Source organism: Hyperolius riggenbachi, chromosome 1 (genome assembly GCF_040937935.1).
Source record: "Hyperolius riggenbachi isolate aHypRig1 chromosome 1, aHypRig1.pri, whole genome shotgun sequence".
Taxonomy (NCBI): domain Eukaryota; kingdom Metazoa; phylum Chordata; class Amphibia; order Anura; family Hyperoliidae; genus Hyperolius; species Hyperolius riggenbachi.
The window spans coordinates 164614115-164641740 of NC_090646.1; the positions used below are offsets into that span (position 1 = coordinate 164614115).

At 41.3% G+C, this 27626-nt stretch overlaps 1 protein-coding gene across 2 annotated transcripts in view; it reads left to right on the top strand.

Moving 5' to 3' along the window:
• The window catches only part of PALLD (palladin, cytoskeletal associated protein), a 473533-nt gene that overhangs the window by 410302 nt on the left and 35605 nt on the right, over positions 1–27626 (top strand). Inside the window, exons 13-15 of one of the 2 annotated variants that reach the window (XM_068278815.1) lie at positions 861–962; positions 4371–4418; positions 13888–14109. In XM_068278815.1, coding sequence (XP_068134916.1) covers positions 861–962; positions 4371–4418; positions 13888–14109 — 372 coding nt within the window. The remainder of the gene's footprint in view (positions 1–860; positions 963–4370; positions 4419–13887; positions 14110–27626) is intronic. The other variant, XM_068278814.1, reaches the window with a different exon arrangement.

Sequence of the window (27626 nt, forward strand, 5' to 3'; positions counted from 1 at the left end):
CTCAACTATGTAGGCCTGACTGCAGCAAACCTCCTCTGCACTGACCAATAGCATTTCCATTGTTGCACAAGCTGGCATATAGTCATTTGTGTTCCCAACATATGTGGCTGTATAGGTGTGGCCGTGCCCCAGTACAATGCATAAACTGGAGATTCAGTGGAGGGGTGTGGTAACAATTGATGCTTCTCTGTATGGAGAAATACACATGCAGAAGGGCCAGTCAGGTCTTTTTGAAAGTGAGTGCAGCAGAGTTGGCAAGTGGGCAATAAGACTGTAATGTACCCTTACCTTAGTGTTTGAAGCTCTCTTTTTAAATTCAACAAAGTTGTAGCATGAATTTTATTTTTAGCGTGTCAGGAGGCCCATTTATTAGTAGATTGGTTATTTCATTTCCTTCTTCAAGTGAACCTGAAGTGAAATTAAACTTATGAGATAAAAAATTGTATGTTTAGTATGGATGACAAATAGAACAATAATATATAAAAAGTCTCATTTTTATTTTCAGTTTTATAATTTTATTTTCACTTCTGCTTTGTTTAGCTTAAAAAGATACAGAACTAATCACCCTTTGAACTTTTCTGTAGTAAAACCTCATTAGAATCCTTATTTCACGGTTTCAGCTTCTATTCACTGTTCAGGAAACTGGGCTGATTTTGACAAACTGTCAACAAGCTATTTTGCATAGATAACCACTCAAGTTTTTTAACTGTTCTGGAACACAGAAAGAGACTTCTGATAATTTCTTAGTTATATTACTATATGTCTATATGTTTATCTCATCATGTCACGTCACTTCAGGTACACTTTCAGTTAATCAGGAAATAAAAACAAATCTTTTTTTATCTTTCTTATGTTCTTAGAAATTGACCTATGAGGAAAAAATGGCTCGACGATTACTAGGAGCTGACAGCGCTGCAACTGTATTTAACCTGCAGGAATCTGAAGATGATTCAAATACACAGGTAAACATGGCAGCCATTTTTCCATAGCTCTTATTATTGTTGCCTATTATTATGGCAGAGGAACAAAAACCTTAAGTTTCTTTAAGAAAACACATTCCTTCTACCCAGAAAACTATCTGTATCGTCAATGAAGTTGTTGGTGAAATAATGATTAATAAACAGCGTATCTAAAGCAAATTGTTCTGGAATGTTTTGAGCATCAAGAAATTAAATTGTCATATTTAATTATGAATCCGCTTATCATTTCACAGAAGCCTCTTTTTAAGAAAATGTACATGACATAATATACAGTATAGTAAAATATGCATTCTTCTTAAAAATCAAAACCAACTCTACGGTAAATTTTCTCCAGCTATGGGTATGATGGATGATCTGTGAATGCTTCATCCATTCATACCATAACACTCGTTCCATAGCTTTACCTCTGCCTGGTTGCATGCTTGTTTTCCTGCTCATCATGTGCTCATGATACTTTGACAATGGCCTGGCCTTCCAGACAGTGGACCCTTGCTTCTCTGGAGTACGTACACTGCTGTTCATACATCTATGTATTTTGTTCTGGCCTTCACTCTATCTGGATATTACATGTAGAAGTCTGAGATCTGGACATCAAAACATGAAATCGGTGAAGTTTTGAGTCACCTAATGCGTGTTTTTTGGTCAATGACAAAGTCGTATAGCGGCAATCAGGTCCATCCACAAAGTTTGCCATTCCCACTTATCCCTCTTCTTTCGGATCCATGCCCTTCACTGGGGTTGTAATGGAATAATCTAAAATGAACAGGAATAGGTGAGGATGGGTGGAGAATCTGCATTTACACCTCTAATATACTGTATATTATTTTAACGAAAACTGAGAGAAGCTATACCTATAAAGGTTATAGCAATTATTTTTTATGAGATGATTTATATTTATATTAAACAGCCCCTTGAAAAGAGCTTACATGCATAAAACTAGTATGATTGGATGAGACGTTTCATCCTGGTTGATGAAGCCATAACAATTCACTGATGTGGCATGTTGTGTAATAGATTCCCGGTAGATATTATCAGAGTTATTGAGTCTTCCAGGGATTGACCTGGGAAAATCTATGTGTATGTGGCCAGCTTTACTCAGTGACACTTCTGCCTAGCTTATCATATAAGGTCTGCCTAGCTTAATCGTAAATAGGTCCTGAGCTCACTGTCGCGTAGGTCTGAAATTCAGGTGTACAAAAATGCATGTCACCTGCGTTCCTCTTTGTTACGACGCTGACTCCATTCAACTACGTGGAATGGGACAGCGCTGTGTTGTGCACAGAAGTACATGCAGCAGTGTGCTGTCAGAAGGTATTGCTGCGCAGTGCATAAGTTTGCCCATTAGACAGTGCTGTCTGTGCATAGTCTGATGTCCTTGCGTATTGCACAGTGATGCTCTCAGCAAGTTGTTCTCAGGCCTTTAGAGACAGGCAATAATATAGTAAGCTAAAGTGAAGACTTTTTTTTTTCGGTCTAATGCGAGTTTTTGTCTTTTTTTTTTTTTTTTGTAGCAAAGTTTTGAAAAGTGGTATCAACTTTGTGTTACACATCTGTGTAACTATTTGCCAAGTGTACAAGTGTTTATCCACTTTTACAAAAAAAAAAAAGGAAAATCTCTAATGCCTGTATACAAGAACGAGTCACAGTGTAAATATGTGTGTAAACACCAAGTTGTACAAACTCCCACTGCATTAATGTTCATCTGTCTGTTTTTGTAAGGAGGCTCCATTAGTATGCCTCCATAGAGCTGTGGGCTATTTTGCACTGAATAAACATAGCAGCCAGCCTACACATATTTCATTTTTTGATCTCATACCAGTAAAGTTTACTGTAGTTTGAGAACCAAAAATTAAAGAGCAATAATCTGTAGACCAGCCGCTTTGGGTTTACATTTTCCGAAGAGATAAGAGCACTGTGTAATATCACATAATTATTAGGATTGTTTGAAATAGAAAGTAAATTACATAATGGCTTTCGCTACGTGTAAGCTGGCTGTCCTGTGTAAAGAACATTCCTGGGTCATGAGCGCTCTAATGCAGAAGGTTTATCATACATTGTAGGCTATAACTGTTTCCTGGGTCATGAGCACTATGAAGGAGAGAAGGTTTATCAGACCTCATTGGCTATAACGGTTTCCTGGGTTATAAGCACTATGAAGGAGAGAAGGTTTATCATACCTCATAGGCTAGAACTGTTTCCTGGGTTATTAGTGCTATGAAGGAGAGAAGGTTTATCAGACCTCATAGGCTATAACGGTTTCCTGGGTCATGAGCACTATGAAGGAAAGAAGGTTTATCAGACCTTATAGGCTATAACGGTTTCCTGGGTTATTAGTGCTATGAAGGAGAGAAGGTTTATCAGACCTCATAGGCTATAACGGTTTCCTGGGTCATGAGCACTATGAAGGAGAGAAGGTTTATCAGACCTCATTGGCTATAACGGTTTCCTGGGTCATAAGCACTATGAAGGAGAGAAGGTTTATCATACCTCATAGGCTATAACTGTTTCCTGGGTTATTAGTGCTATGAAGGAGAGAAGGTTTATCAGACCTTATAGGCTATAACGGTTTCCTGGGTTATTAGTGCTATGAAGGAGAGAAGGTTTATCATACATTATAGGATACAACTGTTTCCTGGGTTATTAGTGCTATGAAGGAGAGAAGGTTTATCAGACCTTATAGGCTATAACTGTTTCCTGGGTTATTAGTGCTATGAAGTAGAGAAAGTTTATCAGACCTCATAGGCTATAACTGTTTCCTGGGTCATGAGCACTATGAAGGAGAGAAGGTTTATCAGACCTTATAGGATTTAACGGTTTCCTGGGTTATTAGTGCTATGAAGGAGAGAAGGTTTATCAGACCTCATAGGAGATAACTGTGCTATGAGACATGAGCACTATGAAGGAGATGTTTATTAGACCTCATAGGCTATAACTGTTTCCGGGGTCATGAATGCTATGAAGGAGAGAAGGTTAATCAAACCTTATAGGAGATAACTATTTCCTGGGTCATTAGTGCTATAAAGGAGAGGGGGTTTATCATACGTTATAGGCTATAACTGTTTCCTGGGTCATGAGCACTATAAAGGAGAGAAGGTTTATCAAACCTTATGGGAGATAATGGTTTCCTGGGTCATCAGTGCTATGAAGGAGAGCTTTTTCAGACCTCATAGGCTATTGCTGTTTACTGGGTCATGAGTGCCATGTAGGAGAGAAGGAATATTAGCCCTCAGGGGCTATAGCTATTTAGTGGTCATCAGTGCTATGGGGTAAATAAGGTTTAGCAGACCTTATAGGCTGTTTCCTGGGTCATCAGCACTATGAAGGAGGGAAAACTTATTGGCTATAACTCTTTGCTTGCTTTAGCTGTCACCTTCTTCTCTACCATTGCAGGAAAGTGCCTCTGATGCTTCTGTAGACAACCCCCTTGAGATGCAGAAGGTTATTTTTGTGCTGTGTTACTTCTCCCAATTTAACATATTCCTGCGCTTTAACGTCTTACATTTATGTTTTGAGGCTTGCTCACTTTAATACCCGTTACCAACACTTTTTCTATTGTTACCTTTTGTGTTTTGTCACTTGGAAAGGCAATATTTTAATAATTGTAACAAAAGCAAAATAACTACGATTTTTAGTAACTGAGACGTATTAATTTCCTGCATAATATGAACTTCATTCACTGCATGGAACTTTTATTTACATTAACTAATCTACAATAATCACCAGAAATGTACATTAAGTCCAATCTCCAGACAAATTATTTATTATTATTACTGTTTTTTTTTTTTTTTAGTGGGAAAGAGTCAGAACCTCTGACAGTCTGTCACTGCTGTCTGTGTCCCCACTGGGATAAGTCCATCCTTACTTTGTGTCCCAGTAACACCTAGAGCTCTAACATGATTCAAAGTGAAACAAATATCTTGATTCAACAAGAATTCGTTTTTTTCCACTTTATCGGGGAGTCTACCAGACACAGCCAGATCCACTATAGCACTAAAGGCAGTCCTTATGTACTGGGACATTATTTAAAGCAGAAAAAATGTGAGTGAAGGCTAGTACTTATGCTGTAGAATTCTCAGTGGAGGCAGCCACACTCTCTCTGCTGAGAATCTAGTGTGTGTGTAGCCACTCTGATGCCCAGCTGACAGATCCGAGTGTCTGATTTTGCCTGATCTGAGGCAACATCAGTGCCTTGCACCCACCCCTCCTAACATTCACCAGGTTTGTGCACCTCGTTCTCTTTATACAGTCGAGGTGTTTCTGAGAAAGTAAGAACCTTAGCAGTAGACGCCTCTCTTCTTTGTTTGCTAATCCTATATAATAATCCCCCATCCCTATGTCCTCCTGTGTGCCTGTGTCCGTGCATCTATTGCACAGGGTCGGACTTCAAGCAGTGGTTGTCGATGGGCGCAGGGGTCATGGCCATGCACGTGTTGTGGGTCATAGCCTTTGCCTAGCACCTGTTATTTAATAGGCAGGCCTTTTTTGCTAATAGACTATAACCTGGTCCAAAGCGCGCTTTTCAGACGAATGGTGGATGTAGCCATTACTTGGGGATCTGAGTTTGGTAGTGTTGGTACCTTTCACACCTTTGACCAATTACATTTCTAAAACCTACATACTATTATTTCATGTAAACAAATTATTCTTCTGTTTTTTTCCGGTTTACCGCAAGACACCAAGTATGTAAGTGTCAGACTATGTAAGTAAATATTTGCTGACCTTAGACTAGGTTCACTCTAGAGGGTTGCGTTTCACATTTTGTAAAAACGGGATCTCAACGTAATAGAGGGGACAGGTCGCATTGTGCCATACATCCGCTAAGCGATTCATTCAGTGAAGCATACAGTTCATGAAAAGTATGGCTCACTGTAACTGTAAACACACATGTCATCTGGTAACACACAGCTTGCCCCAGTTTATTCCATCGCACTGCTAATGCGTCATTGTTATCATACCAGTACAATATGATCATATTTGCTATGCGATTATATTGTCTGATGCAATGTAACATGTCAGTGTGCAAGTAGTTTACTCTTAACCACCCTGGCGTTCTATTAAGATCGCCAGGGCGGCTGCATGAGGGTTTTTTGTAAATAAAAAAAAAACTATTTCATGCAGCCAACTGAAAGTTGGCTGCATGAAAGCCCACTAGATGGCGCTCCGGAGGCGTTCTTCTGATCGCCTCCGGCGGCCAAAAGTAACACGGAAGGCCGCAATGAGCAGCCTTCCGTGTTTGGCTTCTCCTGTCGCCATGGCGACGAGCGGAGTGACGTCATGGACGTCAGCCGACGTCCTGACGTCAGCCGCCTCCGATCCAGCCCTTAGCGCTGGCCGGAACTATTTGTTCCGGCTGCGCAGGGCTCAGGCGGCTGGGGGGACTCTCTTTCGCCGCTGCTCGCGGCGGATCGCCGCAGAGCGGCGGCGATCGGGCAGCACACGCGGCTGGCAAAGTGCCGGCTGCGTGTGCTGCTCTTTATTTGATCCAAATCGGCCCAGCAGGGCCTGAGCGGCACCCTCTGGCGGTAATGGACGAGCTGAGCTCGTCCATACCGCTAAGGTGGTTAAAGTGGTCTAATTGGAATTCAGGCTCAATGTTTAGTTTGTAGGTAACCACAGTCATTGGTAACAGGAAGTGAGGGAATTTCAAATTGAGCAGATAATAATAGATGCACATTTTTAACAGTGTTGGGAAGATTCAAAATACATTTTTAGTGTTGCCAGTGTCCCTATTGCACAGATTCCAGGATGCTAATAGAATTTGTCAAAGGTTCTGTTTCTTTTTCTCTATACTTTTTTTCTTACCCTCCCCCCAAGATTAAGCTGTGGCTGGAGTTTTCAAACACTTTATTATGTTCTTGCATTTTATGGAGCGTATTCGGAATGCCTGGCAAGCCCGCTTAAATGCCTTTTCCAAACATTTTATTTGTCCTTGTTGGATAGACGTCAATATGGACCTCACGTTGGAATTTCTCCACAGCCACCAATCCGATTCCAAGATTTGAGTCAACTGTAGATGTCAGATGGCCATTAATGGCTTAAGTAAATCATATTTTTTATATACTGTACAATACTGTACAAGCAAGTCACATCCTCAAGAACTGATCTGAAAACAAGTGAATGACCAAATTGGATTTTCTCAGCTGAATATTATTAGTGCCAAAGGAGATTGGTGCCATGGAAGTGCTATGTACTTTTCCAGTCCCTCCTGCATGTACATGAATGTTCATAGCTCATTTAGCTGCTACAGATCCCAGAAGCCATTCAGATTATGCCTAAACATTGATCACCTTATGAGTTGTGTATCAGCCTAAAGACCAAATATTAATTTCCGCAGGATTGTGTGGCTGTGGGGAAATTAACCAACAGTTCCGTGTACTAATACTGTGAATCATGAGGTTGTGTGTGCTTGTGTGGCATGGCTCTTTTCATACATAGCCACTAGTCAATGCATTATGGAAAAAGGGGTCAGCAGTATTAGGCTAGGTTCACACTAGGCCCAAAAACTCTACAATTTATCTCAGTAGAAGCACATGTATAAACAGATCCTATGTTCAGCATCGGATCCGGTTACACTTGCCACTTAAAACCGAGCATAATGAAAGTGGGAGGGGGATGGAGTACACATTCCCTAAGGGCACGATTTTTCTGGAGCCCGCATACAATGCTGATGCTCATAGAATTGGTGCAAGCCTATTTGGGTCCTCTGTTCAAACTGACTAATGCTTGGCTAGGGGACAAGCACAGTTAATCAGAGTCCTGGCACATTCATTGGGCTAGCATTGGATTACAAAAGACTAATGAGAATCCTCATAGCACCAGGAAGGATTCTCATTGGTTCAGTGTTGGACCAATGAAAATCATCCCTGTTGCTAGGTAGGATTCCCATTGATCAAGCAAACAGTAGCCCTACCATTCTTCTTCTTCTGCCATGGCTTTAAACTTACCAGCGCTTGTCCCAGAGCCCAGCAGCGGTGTTGGCATATCCGGAGTACCCAAATAGCAGCACAGGTAGACCCAAATGGTGGCAACGACACCAGCGGTGGACCAGATGCACAATGGTGAGTAGTGTGAATCGCTCACTGGACGCTGCAAGGGAGCATAGCGTATCCAGGATATGTTGTGGACACACCATTGATCATCTGACGTAGTGTGTATATAAAGTCTGGTGAAGGAGAAGGAAGATTACAGCATGGTAGCTAACCATAAAGGACAACCTGCCTCCTGAAACAAAGATATGGCAACTTTATTACCTTGAAGAATAATGTTGTATAAACAGTTTGACTTATTTGTGGCAGCCTTGGTGGCATAATGGTTAGCTATCTTGCCTTGCCTTGCTGGGTCCCCAATTCAAATCCCAACCATGGCACTATCTGTACAGAGTTGGTATATTTTCCCTGTGTCTACATGGGTTTCTTCCAGGCACATACCCAAAACATAAAGATAAGTTGATTGGCTTCCCCCTAAATTGGCCCTAGACTATGATACATACACTGCACGATATAGACATATGACTATGGTAGGGATTAAAATGTGGTGGAAGATGTCAAAGTTTTGCTGGGGGTCCCTTTGAGTTGTAGATTTGTCACTGATTTACAATAACACTTCTGATCCATACTGTATTTTTTAAAAAAAATCTTAAATATCTTTTACCCAAATATAATTTTTTTGGTCTCTCTGCAATAATATACAGGCAAAGTTTTGAGTAACATTACTGGTGTGTAAAAAACACCAAAAACTAAAATCAAACTCATTTTGCTAATTTCTTTGCTTACTACAGTATTTTATTAAAGTGTGAAAATCTCTCCTGTGAGGAAACTTAAGAAAAAAGTTAATTGGATAGGGGGCCTTATCTGTTTATCTCAACTCTCCTTGGCCCCTATTCAATACATTTTTTTTCTCTTGAGTTTTCTCACAGGAGATGTTTTCACACCCTGGCCCATGTGCAATTCCACTTTTCTCCTGCGTTTTCTCCTTGGAGATTATATTTCATCTACTATTTAAAATAACTTTCCAGCATTTTTTCAACTGAAAAAGTACTGAAAAGTAAGTGCAAAAGTACTATCAAAATTATTTTGAGTATTTTCTTGCTTGCTAGTTCCTTAGCAGGCAATTTTATTGACAAATTTTAAAATATCACCTTGGAGAAAACTCAGGTGAAAAAGAGAATTGCATATGGTCCCATGACCCATATGCAATTAACTTTTTCTCTTGAATTTTCTCCTAGATGATATTTTCACAACTTGTCAAAAAATGTCTTTTAAGCTACCAGCAAGCTAAAAAATACTTAAAAATAAATTTAATTGTACCTTTTCACCAACTTTCGGTGCTTTGTCAATGGTAAATTGCTGAAAATTTAGTTTAAAGAGAAGATCAACATTATCTCCCAGGAGATAACTCAGGTGAAAAAGTTAATTGCATGTGGGCCCTATGGCTCATATGCAATTCACTTTTTCTCCTGAGTTTTCTCCTGGGAGATAATTTTTCATCTTGGATTTAAAATAACTTTTTAGCACTTTGCAATTGAAAAACTAGCAAAAAGTAGAGGAAAAAGTACTGTCAAAATTTTGAGCATTTTCTTGCTGGTGGTTTAGGAGGCATTTTATTTACAAGTTGTGAAAATTTCACCTAGGAGAAAACTCGGGTGAAAAAGTCAATTGCATATGGGCCCTGGGACCATATGCAATTCTTTTTTTTTTTTTTTTCACCTGAGTTATCTCCCAGGTGATATTTTTAGTTTACAAGGGTTTTTTATTAAAGGTAAAAATTAACCAAGTCATCAACAGAGCATAATGCAGTCTTACAAAAGTTGAAAAGACGTAAGTAAAGCCAACAGCGAATTACAATATGATTGGATGACAATAAGAAAGATAAAACAGACCAAAACACCGAACAATTTTGCTCCACAATACAGATAAAAAGAAAAACATTGCTGAAACACTGGTACCAAATGCAGGAGATATACTGTATTATTAAGGCTAATTTCACACCAGGACGTTGCGTTAGAGGGGGCGTTAAGGTCGCATAACGTCCCCCTAACGGAACGCCTGGTGGTGCTGGATCTGGACGTCAGAGTGAGCCGCGTTGTGCAGCTCACTCTGGCGTCACTGATGCCGTGATGCGCACTCTTGTGCGGATGCGGCATCACGTGGTCCCGCCGGCCAATCGCCGCACAGAGCGGCTGCTCCAGGAAGTAAACACTGCACGTCATAACGTGCAGTGAATATTAATTAGCCATGTGCCTGGCCGCTCTCCGCCCCTCCCCCACATTACTGAGCATGTGCAAGCAGTCTAACGCGGCTCAGCCGCGTCCAAAGTACTGCATGCAGTACGTTGTCTTGTGACGCAGCGTTACAATGTAACGCAACGTCCGCACTGTGAACAGCCCCATTGATTTTTCATTACTGTGCGGTGGGCTGCGTTACAGGCTGCTCTAACGTGCGCCTGTAACGTCCCACTGTGAAACCAGCCTAAACAGAAGAGAGATTAGCTTTATAAGCTGACCAGTCGGACCATCGTAATTGAAAAGTATCATAAGAAGAAGAAATGATGCTGGCCAGTTTATCAGTTTCCATAATAAGATCTAGCCTATGTTCAAATTGAGAAAAAGGCAGTGTAGGTTGCTTCCAGTTGTATGCAACAACCCATTGGGCAGCTAACAAGCAAGCACTATAAAAGCGTCTTAGGAATCTAGGAATGGTTGGTGCATTGGCATATAACATAGCTTGAGCAGGGGGGCAAGAAACAGTTATTTGGGTGACATTATGAAACAAAGACCAAACTTCAGTCCAGGTGATATTTTTAAACCTGTCGATAAAATGCATTTTAAGCCACCAACAAGCAAGAAAATACTCAAAATAATTTTGATAGTACACTTTCAACTAAAAAAGTACCAAAAAGTAGGTGAAAGTCCTGGAAAGTTATTTTAAAACAAAGATGGAAAATTATCTCCTAGGAGAAAACTCAGATGAAAAAGTGAATTGCATATGGCCCCATATCTATAAAATGGCAAGCAAGGAAATACTTACTATGAGTGTAAGATTATCTTGTAAACCACTTTGTGTTGTTGTTGTTTTTTTAATCTCTGAAAGTATTTTTTTTACATATGATGAAAATGTGAAAAATAATTAAGGTAAGATAATTACAGAGAAAATTCCCCTGAATGCTTTGTAAAATCTTATTTTCACCCTGTAAGCCAGGGGTGTCCAAAGTGTGTTCTTAGGGCCAAAGTGGCCCACCAAGCCTTTTCCTGTGGCCCTCCATAGCTCTTGTGAGGTTTTATGGTAATTGCATGCAGTTTGCAGGCCATTGCTGTGGTGCCGCATGCATTAATGCTTATGGCCAGCCTGTGTCCCTGCTCTGCTTCCACCTCTGCTCTCCTGTAGTCCCATACAACTATAAACAAATGGCTGCCGGATTATACACTCAGTATACACTGGTAAATGTCAGCCATTTTTTTCTAGGCCTATAGTGGAACAAGAGATATGGACCTGGACTTGATAAGTGAAGGGTTTTGCCACCAGCAGCCACTGTGTTAGCATCTGTCACTCATTAGCAGATGCCACTATGCTAGCAGCAGCCAATCATTAGCAGCCACCACTGCACACTGAAGGGGACATGCTGATTGCACACATGGCATAAGGTTTATTTCCCGTGGGAATATTTTATTTGACAAAATTAATAGGCATAGGCATACTGTACCTAGGGGCAATCAGAAAAAAAAGTGTTTTTGCTAGTTCGGCCCCCTAGCTATCTCAAGACCGGTGATATGGCCCTTGGTCAAAAAAGTTTGGACACACCTGCTGTGAGCCAAAACTAATGGATGCTATGGGCAACGTATATCCTGGTGGTTTAGTTGAAGACATTTTTTGCCATGAGCAGCCTCTCTTATAGAGCACATAGGACTCTGACAGTCCTTACCTAGTAAGGAGGGGATGCCATAGATGTGAAAAATACCAGCAGAGTTGCATCATCCCTCTTATCAAAGAAATCCTTATGATTTTTACCGTGTTTTTATAGTTAAGCTTTAGTGACAGGTCCTTAAAGGAGTTCTTTCGCGAAAAAAGTAGGCAGTTAAAAAATGTGACAGATGACCGGTTTTGGGCCAGTCCATCTTTTTACGGGGGATTCTCAGGGCTTTCTTTGTTTTCAACAGCATTTCCTGAACAACAGTTGCAAAATTTAACTGACATAATAGTGTGCAAGTGATTAGGGAGGCCGGCTGGTATCTTGCTATTTTGGCAGTTAAACTGTTCAGGAAATGCTGTTGAAAACAAAGAAAGCCCCGAGAATCCCTCTTAAAAAGATGGACTGGCCCAAAACCTGTCATCTGTCACATTTTTTAACTGCCTACGTTTCTCGCGAAAGAACCCCTTTAAGGATTGGTACACATACTTAACCACTGTTTTTATTTGATTTTCTCACCTATATATGACAAGCAGGAAAACAAAGAGGCTGGAAATATCCTCAGCGTATTGTGAAGTTTGCATTGTACAAGTGAGGATTAAATGACGTGCTATATGTCTAGTGCAGAATATCAGTCAAACTCTGCAGGAGTCTTCAACATACTGACTGTTATGTGACCCCTAGCAGAGGTCTGTTTGCTTATTGCTTACCTAAGGAAATGTGGTAAAAAAAAAATCTGCCAAGCCTCTGATGCTTGGAAAAGATCTGAAACACAAAATAAACACATAATACAGGTCCCAGGGGTTATATTCACCATTTACAGATCAAGCTATTACAAAGTAAAGTATGTGGTGCATAGACAGCTCCTGCCTCGTGGGGCGACAGTAGACAGATAACAAAACAAAATTCTTCTTTCCGCCTCTAACATTTACTGGCTAATTTATACACATGGCCAAAGAGCTTGCAGGCTAATATATTCTTTCTTCCATTTCCCCTGATGCTTCTAGGGTTGTATTTGTGGGGGCTGTAAACATACATGAAAGGCAACCAAACGATCTTTTTGTAACACAGGGATTTTCCATGGTCATAAAATGAAATTATTTAAGCTGGACTCTGTTTAGAATCTTACCAGCTTGACATTACTACTTATGTTGCAATATATTAATAGTAGGAAGTTGAAGACACATGACTGCTCTGGCCAAAATATCGATTGCATCACTGTGCCACATACCATTGATTTAATCTGCTACTAAGGGCTATGGCATATGAGGCACTTCATAGTAGTGAGTTTGCAGCTGGTTGTAACATGTACAGTATGTACAGCAACAAGGTGATATATGTCATGCTGGGTCCCGGGTTATAATCCCAGGGCACTATCTGCAAGAAGTTTGTATGTTCTCCCCTTGTCTGCATGGGTTTCCTCCGGACACTCAATTTCCTCCGATATCCCTAAAACATACAGATATGTTAATTGGCTTCCTCTACAAAATTGGCCCTAGACTACAATACATACATAGTCATATGACTGTAGTTGGGATTAGATTGTGAGCCCCTCTGAGGGACAGTTAAGTGACAAGACCATATACTCTGTACAGCGCTGTAGAAGATCTTGGCGCTATATACGGTAAATACTTCATAATAACATAGATTTTTGTATTGAAGTGGAGTGAGTGCATGGTTGTAATGCTGCTTGGAGCGCATTAGCAGTTCAGTGATTTGTTGCACATATTGCCTGCTCTCATTCTTTTTGTACGGTACATCCAGTAACTGATACAAAAGAAAACGATGAGATGCAATGTGTTTTTGGGCGTTAAATGTAGTAAGTGGCATTTTTACCTTTGAGGAATCAGTTATTCAGGCTTGGCTGCATCATGTGAGTGAATGTGCCAGCACAATGTGTATTTAGTCCTGTATGTACACTCTATTTCATCCTACAATGTACTGTAAACACAGCAGAATATCTGCAAGCTTGTTAAGCCAACTTTCTTCCTTTCTAATCCAACAGGAGTACAAAGTGTCCAGCTTTGATCAGAGGCTCATTAGTGAAATTGAATATCGCCTGGAACGGTCTCCTGTGGAAGAATCGGATGACGAGGTGGAACACGGTGACGAGTTCGGGGAGGACGGAAGCCCTCCTCAATTTGAAACAAAACTCAGGCATTTCAAGATCTATGAGGGAATGCCAGCCACTTTTACATGCATGGTGACAGGAAACCCACAGCCAAAAGTAAGGAAATACATGTGCTTCTGGTGTCAAATTATTTTACACATGGGTTTTGCAAAAAACAGTGACTGTTATTATGCTTCAGTAGATTTAAAATGTCTTTAAAAAAAATAGAAGCCTCCCCCAGTAACGGCAGCTATTGCTGCAAATTTTAAAATACCTTTTTCCTGTTTATAATTGTCTATGAATCATCAATTAAAACAATCTGCTTTGCTCCTGTAATAAAAATGTGCATAGGTTTGTATGGTGTTTTTAAATCCCACACACACTGTCTGACTTCTGTTGCCGGCAGGGATCGGTACACGATCTCTTGTGTGACCGTGCGGTGCTGACAGTGTACAGACGCGTCACCAGCCTCCAGGTTAGCGATCAGGGGTGCAGCTAAGGTTTTTGTGGCCCCAAGCAGACTGTAGGAAGTGGCCCTAGGCGAAAAATGGGTGTGGTTATCTCACATAAGTGGGCGTGGCCATGACATGTGGGTGGAGCTGGAGGGCGGATTGGGGCGTGGCTGTTTGCGGGGAAAATGGATGTGGGGGTGATTGAGGCACGCGCAGATGGGTTTGGCCATGACATTGTATGGGTGGAGCTTAACCGTAGCACAGCAAATATAGCCAACTATGACCATTAAATAATAAATGCAGCAACACTTACCCCAGACACCAGAAAATAAAAACGCAATTTGTGCAACATCTCAACAGAAAACAAACAGAATTTGGGCCACATTTCAGCAGAAATCAAACGCAATTTGTGGCACATTTTCAGCAGAAATCGAACGCAATTAGGGCACATTTTCAGCAGAAATCAAACGCAATTAGGGCCACATTTTCAGCAGATATCAAACGCAATTAGGGCCACATTTTCAGCAGAAATCAAACGCAATTAGGGCACATTTTCGGCAGAAATCAAACACAATTAGGGAACAGTTCAGCAGAAATCAAACACAATTAGGGAACAGTTCAGCAGAAATCGAACGCAATTAGGGCACATTTTCAGCAGAAATCAAACACAATTTGGGCACATTTTCAGCAGATATCAAACGCAATTAGGGCCACATTTTCAGCAGATATCAAACGCAATTAGGGCCACATTTTCAGCAGAAATCAAACGCAATTAGGGCACATTTTCAGCAGAAATCAAACACAATTAGGGAACAGTTCAGCAGAAATCGAACGCAATTAGGGCACATTTTCAGCAGATATCAAACCCAATTAGGGCCACATTTTCAGCAGATATCAAACGCAATTAGGGCCACATTTTCAGCAGAAATCAAACGCAATTAGGGCACATTTTCAGCAGAAATCAAACACAATTAGGGAACAGTTCAGCAGAGATCGAACGCAATTAGGGCACATTTTCAGCAGAAATCAAACACAATTTGGGCACATTTTCAGCAGATATCAAACGCAATTAGGGCCACATTTTCAGCAGATATCAAACGCAATTAGGGCCACATTTTCAGCAGAAATCAAACACAATTAGGGAACAGTTCAGCAGATATCAAACACAAGTAGGGAACAGTTCAGCAGAAATCAAACACAAGTAGGGAACAGTTCAGCAGATATCAAACACAATTAGGGAACAGTTCAGCAGATATCAAACACAATTAGGGCACATTCTCAGCAGAAATCAAACACAATTAGGGAACAGACAGTTCAGCAGAAATCAAACACAATTAGGGCACATTTTCAAAGCTGCAAAAAGAAAAGAATTTACTCACCTGGCAGGCTGGCACTGGCAGAAGTCTTCTCTCCCCGTCTCCTCTCCTGGCCGCTCAGGCGCGCAGTTCCCACGGAGCTCCCTCCCTCCTCCAATCTCTTGCCTGCGCTGATTGATTCAGGGCTACGGGAAGATGGCCACCCGAAGCCCTGTACTGGAGGCATATAAATAGTCTCCAGAGCAGGGCTTCGGCGGCGGCCATCTTCCCGTAGCCCTGCCCTGCTCTGCTCTGCCAGCCCCGCGGGGCTGCGGGGAAACAGTGACGTCACGTCGACGTCACTGAGCCGCCGAGGCCCCTACGATCTTGAGGCCCCAAGCGACCGCTTGGTTCGCTTTATGCCTCGCGGCGCCCCTGTTAACGATGGGTCTGTTGCTGTGGAGGGGGGTGGAGAGAGAATGAGCAGCGCATGACAGAGCGGATTCCAGTGGGTGGGGGGAAGGGGAGAACAATGTAGTTGTGCAGCTTTCAGATGCGAGTTCTGAAGTTTAAATCCCCATCAATTAGAACTCCGAGGCTACACACATGCTCAGAGCTGTGTAGAATGGTGCCTCCTATTCCCAGTGGTAAAGACTGCAAGTGGAGTTACCCCCCCCCCCCCCCCAGATCAGAAGGACTCCAGTTTTATCTGCATTTAGTCTCAGCCAGTTGCCACTCATCTATTACTGTAGTTTGGCTAGGCAGGCGTTTATAGTTTGAGTTGGGTCTGTCACATCAGGCTTGAAGGAAAGATATAGTTGTCGTCAGCATAACAGTGGCATGCCAGGCCGTGTTTTTGGATTAATATTCAAAGCGGTAACATGTAAATTGTGAATAGCAGGGGAGAAAGGCTTGCCAATTAGTTGGCAGTAAAGCTGACCGTCAAGTAATTTGTGTCTCTATAGTTAGTTTTGTTTTTATTTAGGCCCAGTGCTTGACTACAACATTGAATCCCCAAAGCGATTATTTGTGCTAGTTTCAGGTGACTGATTTTCATATAGACACAAAGCTTGGATTCACATGGTTAGTTTGGTTTAAAATGGACATCTGTCCATCAAGTTCTACTGAGCAGCTGCTATCTGCAGTGAGAAATAACAGTGTCAGTTGGGCATATTATTTTAGCACACTGACCATTCTTTGGGTGTTAGAGGATGATTGTGCTTCCTTTGGGAAGGCATCAAAACCCATCAAAAACAATATGGGAGATTGGAGATCTAATTATGACGCGTAGAGAATTTTGCAGCTTTTTAAAGGTAAAAAAAAAACTCAGGAAAAGCCAAAATGATACTTGTTATGCATATTAAATACCCAGTGCAATGAAACTTCACAGAGTTCTTGAAGGCAGGATCTGCAAGTCACAAGTCAACTATAGATGTCATACTGGCTCCAAATGGAATAATTAACATGATGGACTCAGCCCAGTAAGAAAGCTATCTGTGACAGCTACAAGATTATGGTATTTATGGCTCACAGCTGGCTGAAAGCAAAATATCATAGAAGTAATTAATAAAGCAGGCGATTTCTACAGCGTTAGATTTGCTCTTAAAGAGAACCCGAGGTGGGTTTGAAGAATATTATCTGCATACAGAGGCTGGATCTGCCTATACAGCCCAGCCTCTGTTGCTATCCCAAACCCCCTCTAAGGTCCCCCTGCACTCTGCAATCCCTCATAAATCACAGCCACGCTGCTGACAAACAGCTTGTCAGAGCTGGCTGTGTTTATCTCTATAGTGTCAGTCTGCTGCTCTCCCCGCCTCCTGCAGAACTCCAGTCCCCGCCTGCATCCCTTCCCTGCTGATTGGAGGGAAGGGACGGGGGCAGGGACCGGAGCTATGCAGGAGGCGGGGGAGCAGCTGAGACTGACACTACAGATGTAAACACAGCCTCACAGCATGGCTGTGATTTATGAGGGATTGCAGAGTGCAGGGGGACCTTAGTGGGGTTTGGGATAGCAACAGAGGCTGGGCTGTATAGGCAGATCCAGCCTCTGTATGCAGATAACATTCTTTAAACACACCTCGGGTTCTCTTTAAGGGCTGGAACCCACAGGAGCGCTTTTGGCAGCGTTTTGGCAGCACTGCGATACGCTAGCAGTTTGCCAAAACGCTGGGCTAATGTTAATGGATGGGGCAACTTCCACAGGAGCGTTTGCGTTTCTCAGAAACGCAAACGCAGGACATGCAGCATTTTGGGAGCGTTAGCGCTTCAATGTAAAGTATTGAACCGCTAGCGGAAACGCTCAGCAAAACCTAAACTGAGCGGTTTTGCTAGCGTTTTGCGGTTCAGCACACTGTAACAAAATGAAAAATAATTCACAGGACCAATCAGGATAAAAACGCAAAACGCAAAACGCTAGGCACCCGCTGGGGAAAAAAATACAATGTTGCAAAACACGACCAAAAACGCGCATGAATCCGCTTGCAAACCGCTCAGGCAAAACGCTAGCGGTTGCGTTTTGCGTTTGCGGTTTTCAGTGGGTTCCAGGCCTCAGAGTCTATTCAAAAAGAGCTGCGAGAAAAGCTTTTGATTTCTTCCCTGCTCTCCACAACATTTCTCTGGACAGCCTCCCACCTGCTTATTAAGAACCCAAGATTTTCAATCACATTGCACTGGCTACTTCTGGGTTACATGATGCAGAGTAACAAATGACATGGCAGGAAGTTTCCATGGTATGACCAGTACGCATCAGAACACTGAAGATTGGCTGGAAAGTGTGCAAACAGTTGTTGAAATCAAGGATTACTACCATTCTATAGTACCATGTCCTATGGATGTCAGTAGAAAAAATAGAGAAACTGATATATTGTTCATTGAACAGTATCGGCTGTTTCAGAATATTTGTTGAAAAATATCAGTAAAAAATTATTTGGTCACTAAACACGTTTGCAAATATGCACAAAATTGTGAAATGCCATCTTTCTGTGTTTTTTTTGGTACTTATCCGTTAGCCGGGCGCATCCGGCAGGTGGCGCTAATTACTATTCCCCCTCCAGGTCGACATGGATAGTAGGGAAAGATGTAACTCTGGTGGAGTTTTGTCGCCACCTGCCGGATGCGCCCGGCTAACGGATAAGTACCGTTTTTTTTTTTAATAAAATGCTACTCATATTCAGAGTACTGTAGTTTACAAAAAAGAATGAAGACATTTGATTGACTACAGCAAGCTGCTTCTCCATGTTTTCCTATGGGTATTCCAGGCCAAGTCTGTCAGATCGCTGAATATTTTACCAAGATTTAATGAGATAGAGGTTGTCTTGTTTGCCTATGAGTATTTACGTTTGTTACATTTGTTTTGGCTTGAGGCCTTGGTTACATATAAAGTCTTGGCTGATTTTTTTTTTCAGAGGAGTGTTCTTTCCCCCACAAAACCCTCCATCATTTTTTTTACAAATAATAGATCCACAGGCCTATGCATCGACATCTGTGTCTTATCAGGGGTTTCTGTCTTATAAGTGGCTGGTTGTGATTTAAAGGTGTCAGGAATGAGGACTTGAGGAGAATGCATAGCATATCCACATTATAGCCATACTGTGTTTTTGTCTATCTGATATAAGCAAGATTAATGTATTGCCTGCATACCAGATGTTACCCTTTTATGAGAGATTAAAAAGTATTATTTATTAAGGATCGGCTATTCTACAGAAATGAATGAATAATGTAAACATGAAATGAACCCTGGGATTTGATGTGATGTTTGAAGTGTTACAGAACTGAATGATCTACTGACAAATTTATACAACAGCAATTAAGCTGCATAAATTCCCAAAAAGTAGGGAGAGCCGTTCACAATAATCCATGCCCTGAAATATAAAAAAAGTAAAATAGCCTGCGACCGTCCATTTGGCTCCCTGCATGATAGAAACACAGGTATACCAATCTCAGAGCCCCCAGCACAAGCATCTCAGGCTTCCATTGGTTCAACAGATCAATGGGAATCATCCCTCCCCAGGGAGGTTTTTCATTGGGCCAATACTCAGTGAACCAATGAGAATCCTCCCTGAGGAGGGACTCTTCCCATTGGTCTATTGCAAAACTGCTAAGAGGAAGCAACTGTATTGAGTCACATCTCAATGCGACACAACGGGACATTTTTGTTTGCCACTGAGTAACCGCACCATGTATCAAACACTGACAGGAGTTGGATTACAACTGCTGAACTGCCCAACAAGCATGCTCATCAGCTGTCCATCTGAAAGAAGCATAAATCTGCATTCCATTATGTTCTTGATCCAAATCTATTTCAGTGGCAGTAATTTCATACTACTATCATCATCCATGCCATCGAATGATAATAATCATATTTATATAGCTCCAACATCTTCCGCAGTGTTTTACAGTACATAGTCTTGTCGCTAACTATCCCTCAGAGGGCTTCACAATCTAATCCTGCAATTTCCTGTGTAACTTTTTTAATACAGATTTAAAGATTAATTATTGTTAAACAAAAATAGCATGTATAGTACTTCCTATGTAAGCAGTCTAGGGCCATTTAGGGGGAAGCCAATTAACTTATCTGTGTGTTTTTGGGATGTGGGTAGAAACCAGAGTGCCCGGAGGAAGCCCACACAGACACAGGGAGAACTTACTCACTCCTAGCAGATAGTGCTGTGGCCTGGATTCGAACCAGGGACCCAGCACTGCAAGGCGAGAGTGTTATACTCTACGTCTTCGTGCTGCCCTTATGTTCTTACAAAGTGATCAGAACATTAACACTTTATAATTTTGGGGTGTAAAATGGATGTGGAAAGCGTGTGTGTGTGTGCTGTGTGTGTGTGTGTTCTCTGTGAGTGTATGTTGTGTGTTCTGTGTGTGTGTTCTCTGTGTGAGTGTGTGTGTGTGTTCTCTGTGTGAGTGTGTGTATGTGTTCTCTGTGTGTGTGTGCGCGCGCGGTGTGTGTGCTCTGTGTGTGTGTGCTCTGTGTGTGTGTTTGTGTGTGTGCTCTGTGGGTATTGCTGCTTGCATAGGGAGCATTGTACATGCTATTTTTGTTTAACAATAGTTAATCTTTAAGTCTGTATTAAACAGTTACATGGGAAATGTACCTATTGGGTCACTGACAAACTACAAATTAAGCCTGACTTTCAGCAACTGAATAATTAAAAAGCTTTTTCTAATTGCCAGTAATAAATCGTTTTAATTTTATTTTGATGGGATTTATTTTCTGATTTGCAGGCCTGTTGTGTTTGGAAGGATATGATATATTGGCCAGTCTCCTCAATAAATGTTTAATGTTCTATTTTAGGCGAGGGTTTCAGTAGGTGGCGTGGAAGAAAAATACACTCTATTTATTGTTCATAGAAATTGTACTTGCTCTGAATGAGACCTTTCTTCCTTTTAGGCTGTGCTTCAGAAACTAGAGATCAGTGTACATCACACAGGGATATTTCCAATGTTTGAGAAAATTATTAGTGCTGGCACATTACAGCCCCAATACAATTTACAGGCATAGCAACAATATCCTAGCAACCTATTTATTAGTCAATATGCTATGCATTCCAAACTATTAGCATCTAGGCAGGCTTTGGACTTGCCTTTGCATGGTTTAAATTGTTGTTGAAATTACTTTAAAAAAATGCGGGCTGTACTTTTCTGGATTTTTAGGCAATCTTCTTAAACTGTTGACTGTAAAACAATTGCAAAATGTTTCAATACGATCTGATTGAATGAGTCTTTTTTCCATCTCTCCCATTTGATAACATGATTGTTTATGATTAAAAATGATCATTACCATTCTTAACTTGGTTTATTAAACTGAAAGTTCAATGAAACTATCACATTGGAAATGTCTGTGGCCAGATTGACATTGCTGACAAGTGTAGGTGTGAGTTGCATGTGCCACAGGCAGGGCTGTCTTTAGAATAGGCAATGCCAAAACACAAATGTTACCAGTGTGTTTAGGCAGGGGACACACTTGACTGTTTTTATGCAAAAACTCATGTTAATCAAGGGGCTAGTTCACACTTTGGGCTTGATTCACTAAAGCGTGATAACTCATATCACGTCCGTTTTTGCGTGCATTTTAGCGTTTGCGCACAAACGCAAATTTTCATGCGCAATTGATGATTTTAGCATGAAAGCACGATCGTAAATTTGCGATTGCGTGCAAAAAAATTATCGTGATATGAGTTATCACGGTTTAGTGAATCAAGCCCTTTATTTATTTATTGTGCAGAAAAAAAACCTGACATCCTGCAGGATAATTCTGCACATTTTGACAGTTTTCTCTATTAATTACATTAACTGCTGTGAAAAAAATGCGTGTTTTCTGCATCCAAACACACATGGGGCTTGATTCTCTAAAGTGTGATAACTGCTATTACAGCAGTTATCACGCGACCTGCCATGTGCAAAGGTTTGCGCGCAAACAGCGTTACTTCGCGTGATAAGCAAAGGTTTGGGCATGATCACATGCGCTTTTTACGTGAAAAGTGCACGTGAAAAGCGCGCAAACCTTCGCTTATCATGTGCAGTTTGCATGTGGCAGCTCGCGTGATAACTGCTGTGATAACAGTTATCACACTTTAAAGAATTAAGCCCTATGGTGTGCAGAAATTGCATGCAGAAAAATGTGCACAGAAAACTGAAAGACAAGTGTGTCCCCTGCCTGACTACATTTTTATTTTCATTGTTTGCTAAACTGATCCCAATTGGGGGAGACCCAAGACTCTCTGTCGCTCAGGCAATATGCCACCATCTCCTCTTTTGGTCCCTTAATTGTTGAACAGTTGCTCAGCAGGAAAGCAAACAGATCTTTGCCTTACGGACACCAGAGTAAATATGGATGCTGACATTTATTTCCTTTTAAACAATACAAATTGCCTGGCTGTCCTGCTGATCTTCTGCCACTAAAGCCTCGTACCCACTTGGCGATACTTGCGGTGATGTGACCCGACGACGGGGCAACATCGTTTAACATAAGCATGTTAAACGATGTTGCCCCCCATGGCTATCGCACATTGTTCACAATCCGATCCGCCGTGTCCGTTGCTTAAGATCCCTGACGACTTCGCGCTGATTACCACGATTGTTTACTTCCCGCTTGCGCCCGTTGTGTAATCACGTGATGTCGCGAGCAGGAAGAGACCTCTCTTAACGACCGTTGTCAAGAGGACATCGCTGGACCCATGAAGTGGTGAGTACATAGCTTAATACTTTTAGCTACAGACCCTTAACAAGCATGCAGATCAGATATTGTCTGAAGTTTGACTGGATTTGCTGCATGTTCGTTTCAGGTAGGTGATTCAGACACTACTGATGCTTGAAATATCAGAAGGATGCCAGGCAACTGGTATTGTTTAAACAGAAATAAATATGGCTGCGTCCATACCTCTCTCACTTCAGGTGAAGTTAGTGTTAGCAAAATTCATAAAATATTTGAATGATAAAACCGTACAATTGTTGTCATTCTGATGTGTGGCAGAGTTCTGCCTATGGGCAGCTACTAGTGGACCATTTGCTCTGGTGAAATCTGGGGCCCTCAGATATCTGATACATTCCAGGAGAATGAGCAGTGTCCTTACTCATTTCCAAAAGGTTAAGGCTGCTTTCACAGTGGGACGTTAGTGCAGCCTGTAACGCACCCCACCGCACAGCAATGAAAAATCAATGGGCTGTTCACAGTGCCCACGTTGTGTTACACAGTAACGCTGCACGTTCGTTTGAAGTGCAGCATACTGTGCGTTCTAGTTGGACTGTTTGCACATGCTCAGTATGGGTGTTTTTTTTTTTATTTTGTGGGCGGAGAGGAGGCGGGGAGAGTCCGCTACGTAGCCAGGAACATGGCTACTTTATATTCACTGCACTTGCAGTGTTTACTTCCAGGAGCGGCCGCTGATTGGCTGGTGGGACCATGTGATGCGGAGAGCTCCGCTCACGTGGTCTCTGCAGCGCATCCGACAGAGCAGGCGCACCAAGAGCTGCTTGTAACGCGGCTCTTGGTAGCGTCCTGCTCCAACACCACCAGGCATTGCGTTAGGGGCACGTTATGCGCCCCATAACGTCCCCTAAACGCAACGTCCTGGTGGGAAAGTAGCCTTAAAGTAAAGAATTAAAAAATTAAAAAAGCGTTGTTCAAGTCCCTTACTGAAAACAGTGAACAAAACCATAAAAGCTACTGTAATATTCCTCACTGTAGTCCAGTTTAACAACTGTCCTTTGTGAATGCCAATCCCACAGCGCAAGTACAATCAGCAAAATAATAGGAATCCTTTTATGCTAGAGTGACGCAATTTTGCCTGATCGCAAAAGTCCTGAATGCTGTATTATTTTTCTGTGTTTTCACCAGTGAAAATCACAGGAAAAGTGCATTGTAAGATCACATTGCAATTGCAATTTGCAGTCTAAAAGAGCAATTCCCCTGTTTCCCCTTTAACTAAACTAGCCATGTACCTTTTATAACAAGTATGGCCAGTTCCTCTCTTTTCAGTACAAGTACAGCATTGCATCTCACCACCATAAAATGTACAGTTATGTCATCCCCATAGCAAGAAACGCCATGGTGCTTCAACTATACCAAGTGCAGCTAGACCCATTGGCATATGGGAACATGTTGAATCTGTGCATACTTACCTAATTCAGTGTGAAATCTTATGCAATGTTCAGTTCCATATTTTGGTGGCTGCAGAGGGACATTACATGACAGTTCTTGAGTGAAAGGAACATACGCTAGAGAGGAGTTGATGGTACTGAAAAGAGCTGCATAGGTACAGGTAACAATCCCTGGTGCCATTATGCTTTTCTGCAGCAATTTCTGTGTATTGCAGTGGAAAGGGTGCACTGGGACAGCACTGGAGTGAGGAGGTGGCAGTAAGCAAAGCCGATGTACAAATGGAGTTGTCCTCCAGTCCTCCAGGGCCATATACATGCCAGTGTTTAAGATGGACTGGGAAATGGAGAAATGTGTTTTACTTGATGAACATCACTTTTCTTGATTTCTTCCCATCAATTAATATGAGCTGTGCAATAAATGTGTGAGGGCCTGGCCTTCGAGGACTGGTGTATGACTTCCCTGGTCTATAACTATGTCTGCAGCACTACCTGTGTAAAAGGAAAGGATGGCTACAGACATATGGGTCCTATTTTAGACACTGAGTGTGCATGTGATTCAGTTTTACATTTCTGTTTCAATATTTTTTATTGAGTTATATTCAAATCACATTAACAAATGTGTATAACAAAGTTTTACAGAACTGAAAAGTTAAACTGGTAAGGTACAACAGTTAGCATATAGTATATAAAAGTGTTAAGTCCAGAAACCTTTGGGGGAAGAAGACAAAACATTGCTATAATGGTGAGGTTTTCTGTGGGACAATCTTGTGAGTAGTTGAGATTAGGCTTGTGGAATAGTTCTGACAGTATAATTTTGGCAGAATCATTGATATGGTTGTTATTGCTATTGTTATTGTTGTTGGGCTCACAACTTTAATTTTATGATAAGGTAAAAGTGGGTTTAGGGCTTTCGTCTAGGCTTTGATCTTTATTACTTTGGTTACTGGCTTGGCAGGGTGAACGTCTGAACAGGGTATTAGAGAAATTGCATGTGGGTGAGGGTCCAATGCAACTCTATGTATATGTCCAGTTTTACATTTCATGGTAGCATGTAACAGAACTTATTTATGGGCAGTTCTTGGTTGGCTGTGAAGAAATGTGAGGAATGGGATTATGGCACAGAGTAGATAAACAATGGCTCTGTTGGGAGGGTTTTTCTATCTCCAGATATTAGATGGAGTTCAGTGACCCAGAGACAGACGGTGATGTCACTCATCCCTCTTTGTTGGTTTAACAACGAAACCCAAAGCCTTAATCCAGAGAGATTTACTGAGGAGAACTGTGGAAACAAAAATAGCAACCATAGAGCCACCGCTGGGCCTGCATTATTTTGTCCAGTCTCCAAAAGCAACTCTTCAAAAACAGATTTTGATGAGGAAAAATAAAGTGTATATTTTTATTCAGGGTATAATTAAACAGTTCTATTCATTTTTTAAGTCACACTGAATTAAGCTATAATTATATCCTAGAAGCACACAGTCATTTTATGTTTATAGTGGCAGTTATTCTAATTTCAGCTGCCATTATTAGTACTGCAGTTTGGAAAATGGAAACAAGAACACAATGTTCCTTCTCTGTCATTCATATCGTTCCCAAACGTGGAGCTGCTGTGGCTAATCCATGCCAAATAGCCGATTTTATCAAATCTTTATCAGTCTACAATCTTCTCCGCACTGACACAGAAGCCAGCATGACCATGCTGCTGAATTACATGGAGATATGGGAGCTGTTTAGATATTGTTCTACACATTACCACATAAGGATGCCATAATATAAGACCAGATACACAAGTGGTGGGGGACACAAGAGGTGGGGTAGTATACAGTATTCATATAGGCAGTGTGTTTTTAGGTTGTCTAGTAAGGAGTACAACTTGGCCAGAGGTCAAAGGAGGAATGGCTTAAAGAGGAACTCCAGTGAACATTTTACTGTTGGCAGGTGATGTAGCTGCTGCATGGTTTTTGGCAGTTGGAAACAGCTGTAACAGCTATTTTCCACAATGCAACAAGGTTCACGGACAGGAAACTGCCAAAAAAAGTACGTACTTTTCTTGTGGGAGGGGTTTATTGTGGGAGGGGTTTCACCACAAAATCAGTCATACAGCGCCCCCTGATGGTCTATTTGTGAAAAGGAATAGATTTCTCATGTAAAAGGGGGCATCAGCTACTGATTGGGATAAAGTTCAATTTTTGGTCGGAGTTTCTCTTTAAGGTAATGCGTTTTCTTGTCAGAAAAAGTGAGTTTGAGGGATCGTTTTAAAGTGAACACGAGGTGAGAGGTATATGGAGGCTGCCATATTTGTTTCCTTTTAAACAATACCAATTACTTGGCAGCGCTACTGATCTGTTTGGCTTGCAGTAATGTCTGAAGTACACATGTGATCTGCTGGTGTTTGTCAGAAACACCTGATCTGCTGCATGCTTGTTCAGGGTCTATGGCTGAATATATTAGAGGCAGAGGAACAGCCAGGCAACTGGTATTGCTTAAAAGGTAATACATATGGCAGCCTCCATATAACTCTCACCTTGGGTTCACTTTAAAGATATCAAAGGATGGAGGATGACTGATGTGTTGTGGCTGCACATGTATTAATCTGCAATGGTAAAACATCGGAAATTATTAAAGTGTTCTCTGTAGCTCACATCTTTTGAAATCTAGGCTTGTGGAACATTGCAGCCATAAGATTTGTAGCCATAGCAGAACAACACTCACCTTCAGCCAGTGCAGTACTTCAGCCCTTCTGCCTTAGGTTCCTGTATATTTAGAGACACTAGCCTCAATTTACTAAGCTTTGTCAAACCCTTTATCAAACGTTTGATAATTTACCTCATGGGTAAAATCTAATTTTGAATTCTCTAAGGTGTTATATATTTATTGAATGTTTTATCGATAAAACGTTCAATAAATCTATAACAACTCAGTGAATTCAAAATTACATTTTACCCATGAGGTAAATTATCAAATGTTTGATCATGTGTTTGATAAAGCTTAGTGAATTGAGGTCACTGACCTCTTTACCTAGCCTTTTGGTATAAAACCTTGTTTTACATGTTTATTAATTATATGTAATATTTGGGAGATATTCTTTTTTAATCAAAAGAGTCCAGCATTTTACTGTTCAAGCAGCAGTGATGAGCAAACAATTGTTCTAATTTGTTAGTTTTCCCCATCCAGAAGGCAAAAGTTGGGAGTAGCAAATCAAAGCTTTTACCAGCTGATCTATTTAACCAGTAGCGGGTTTGACAATTAGAGTTCCTGTTTGGATTCAGGTTAAAGGCAA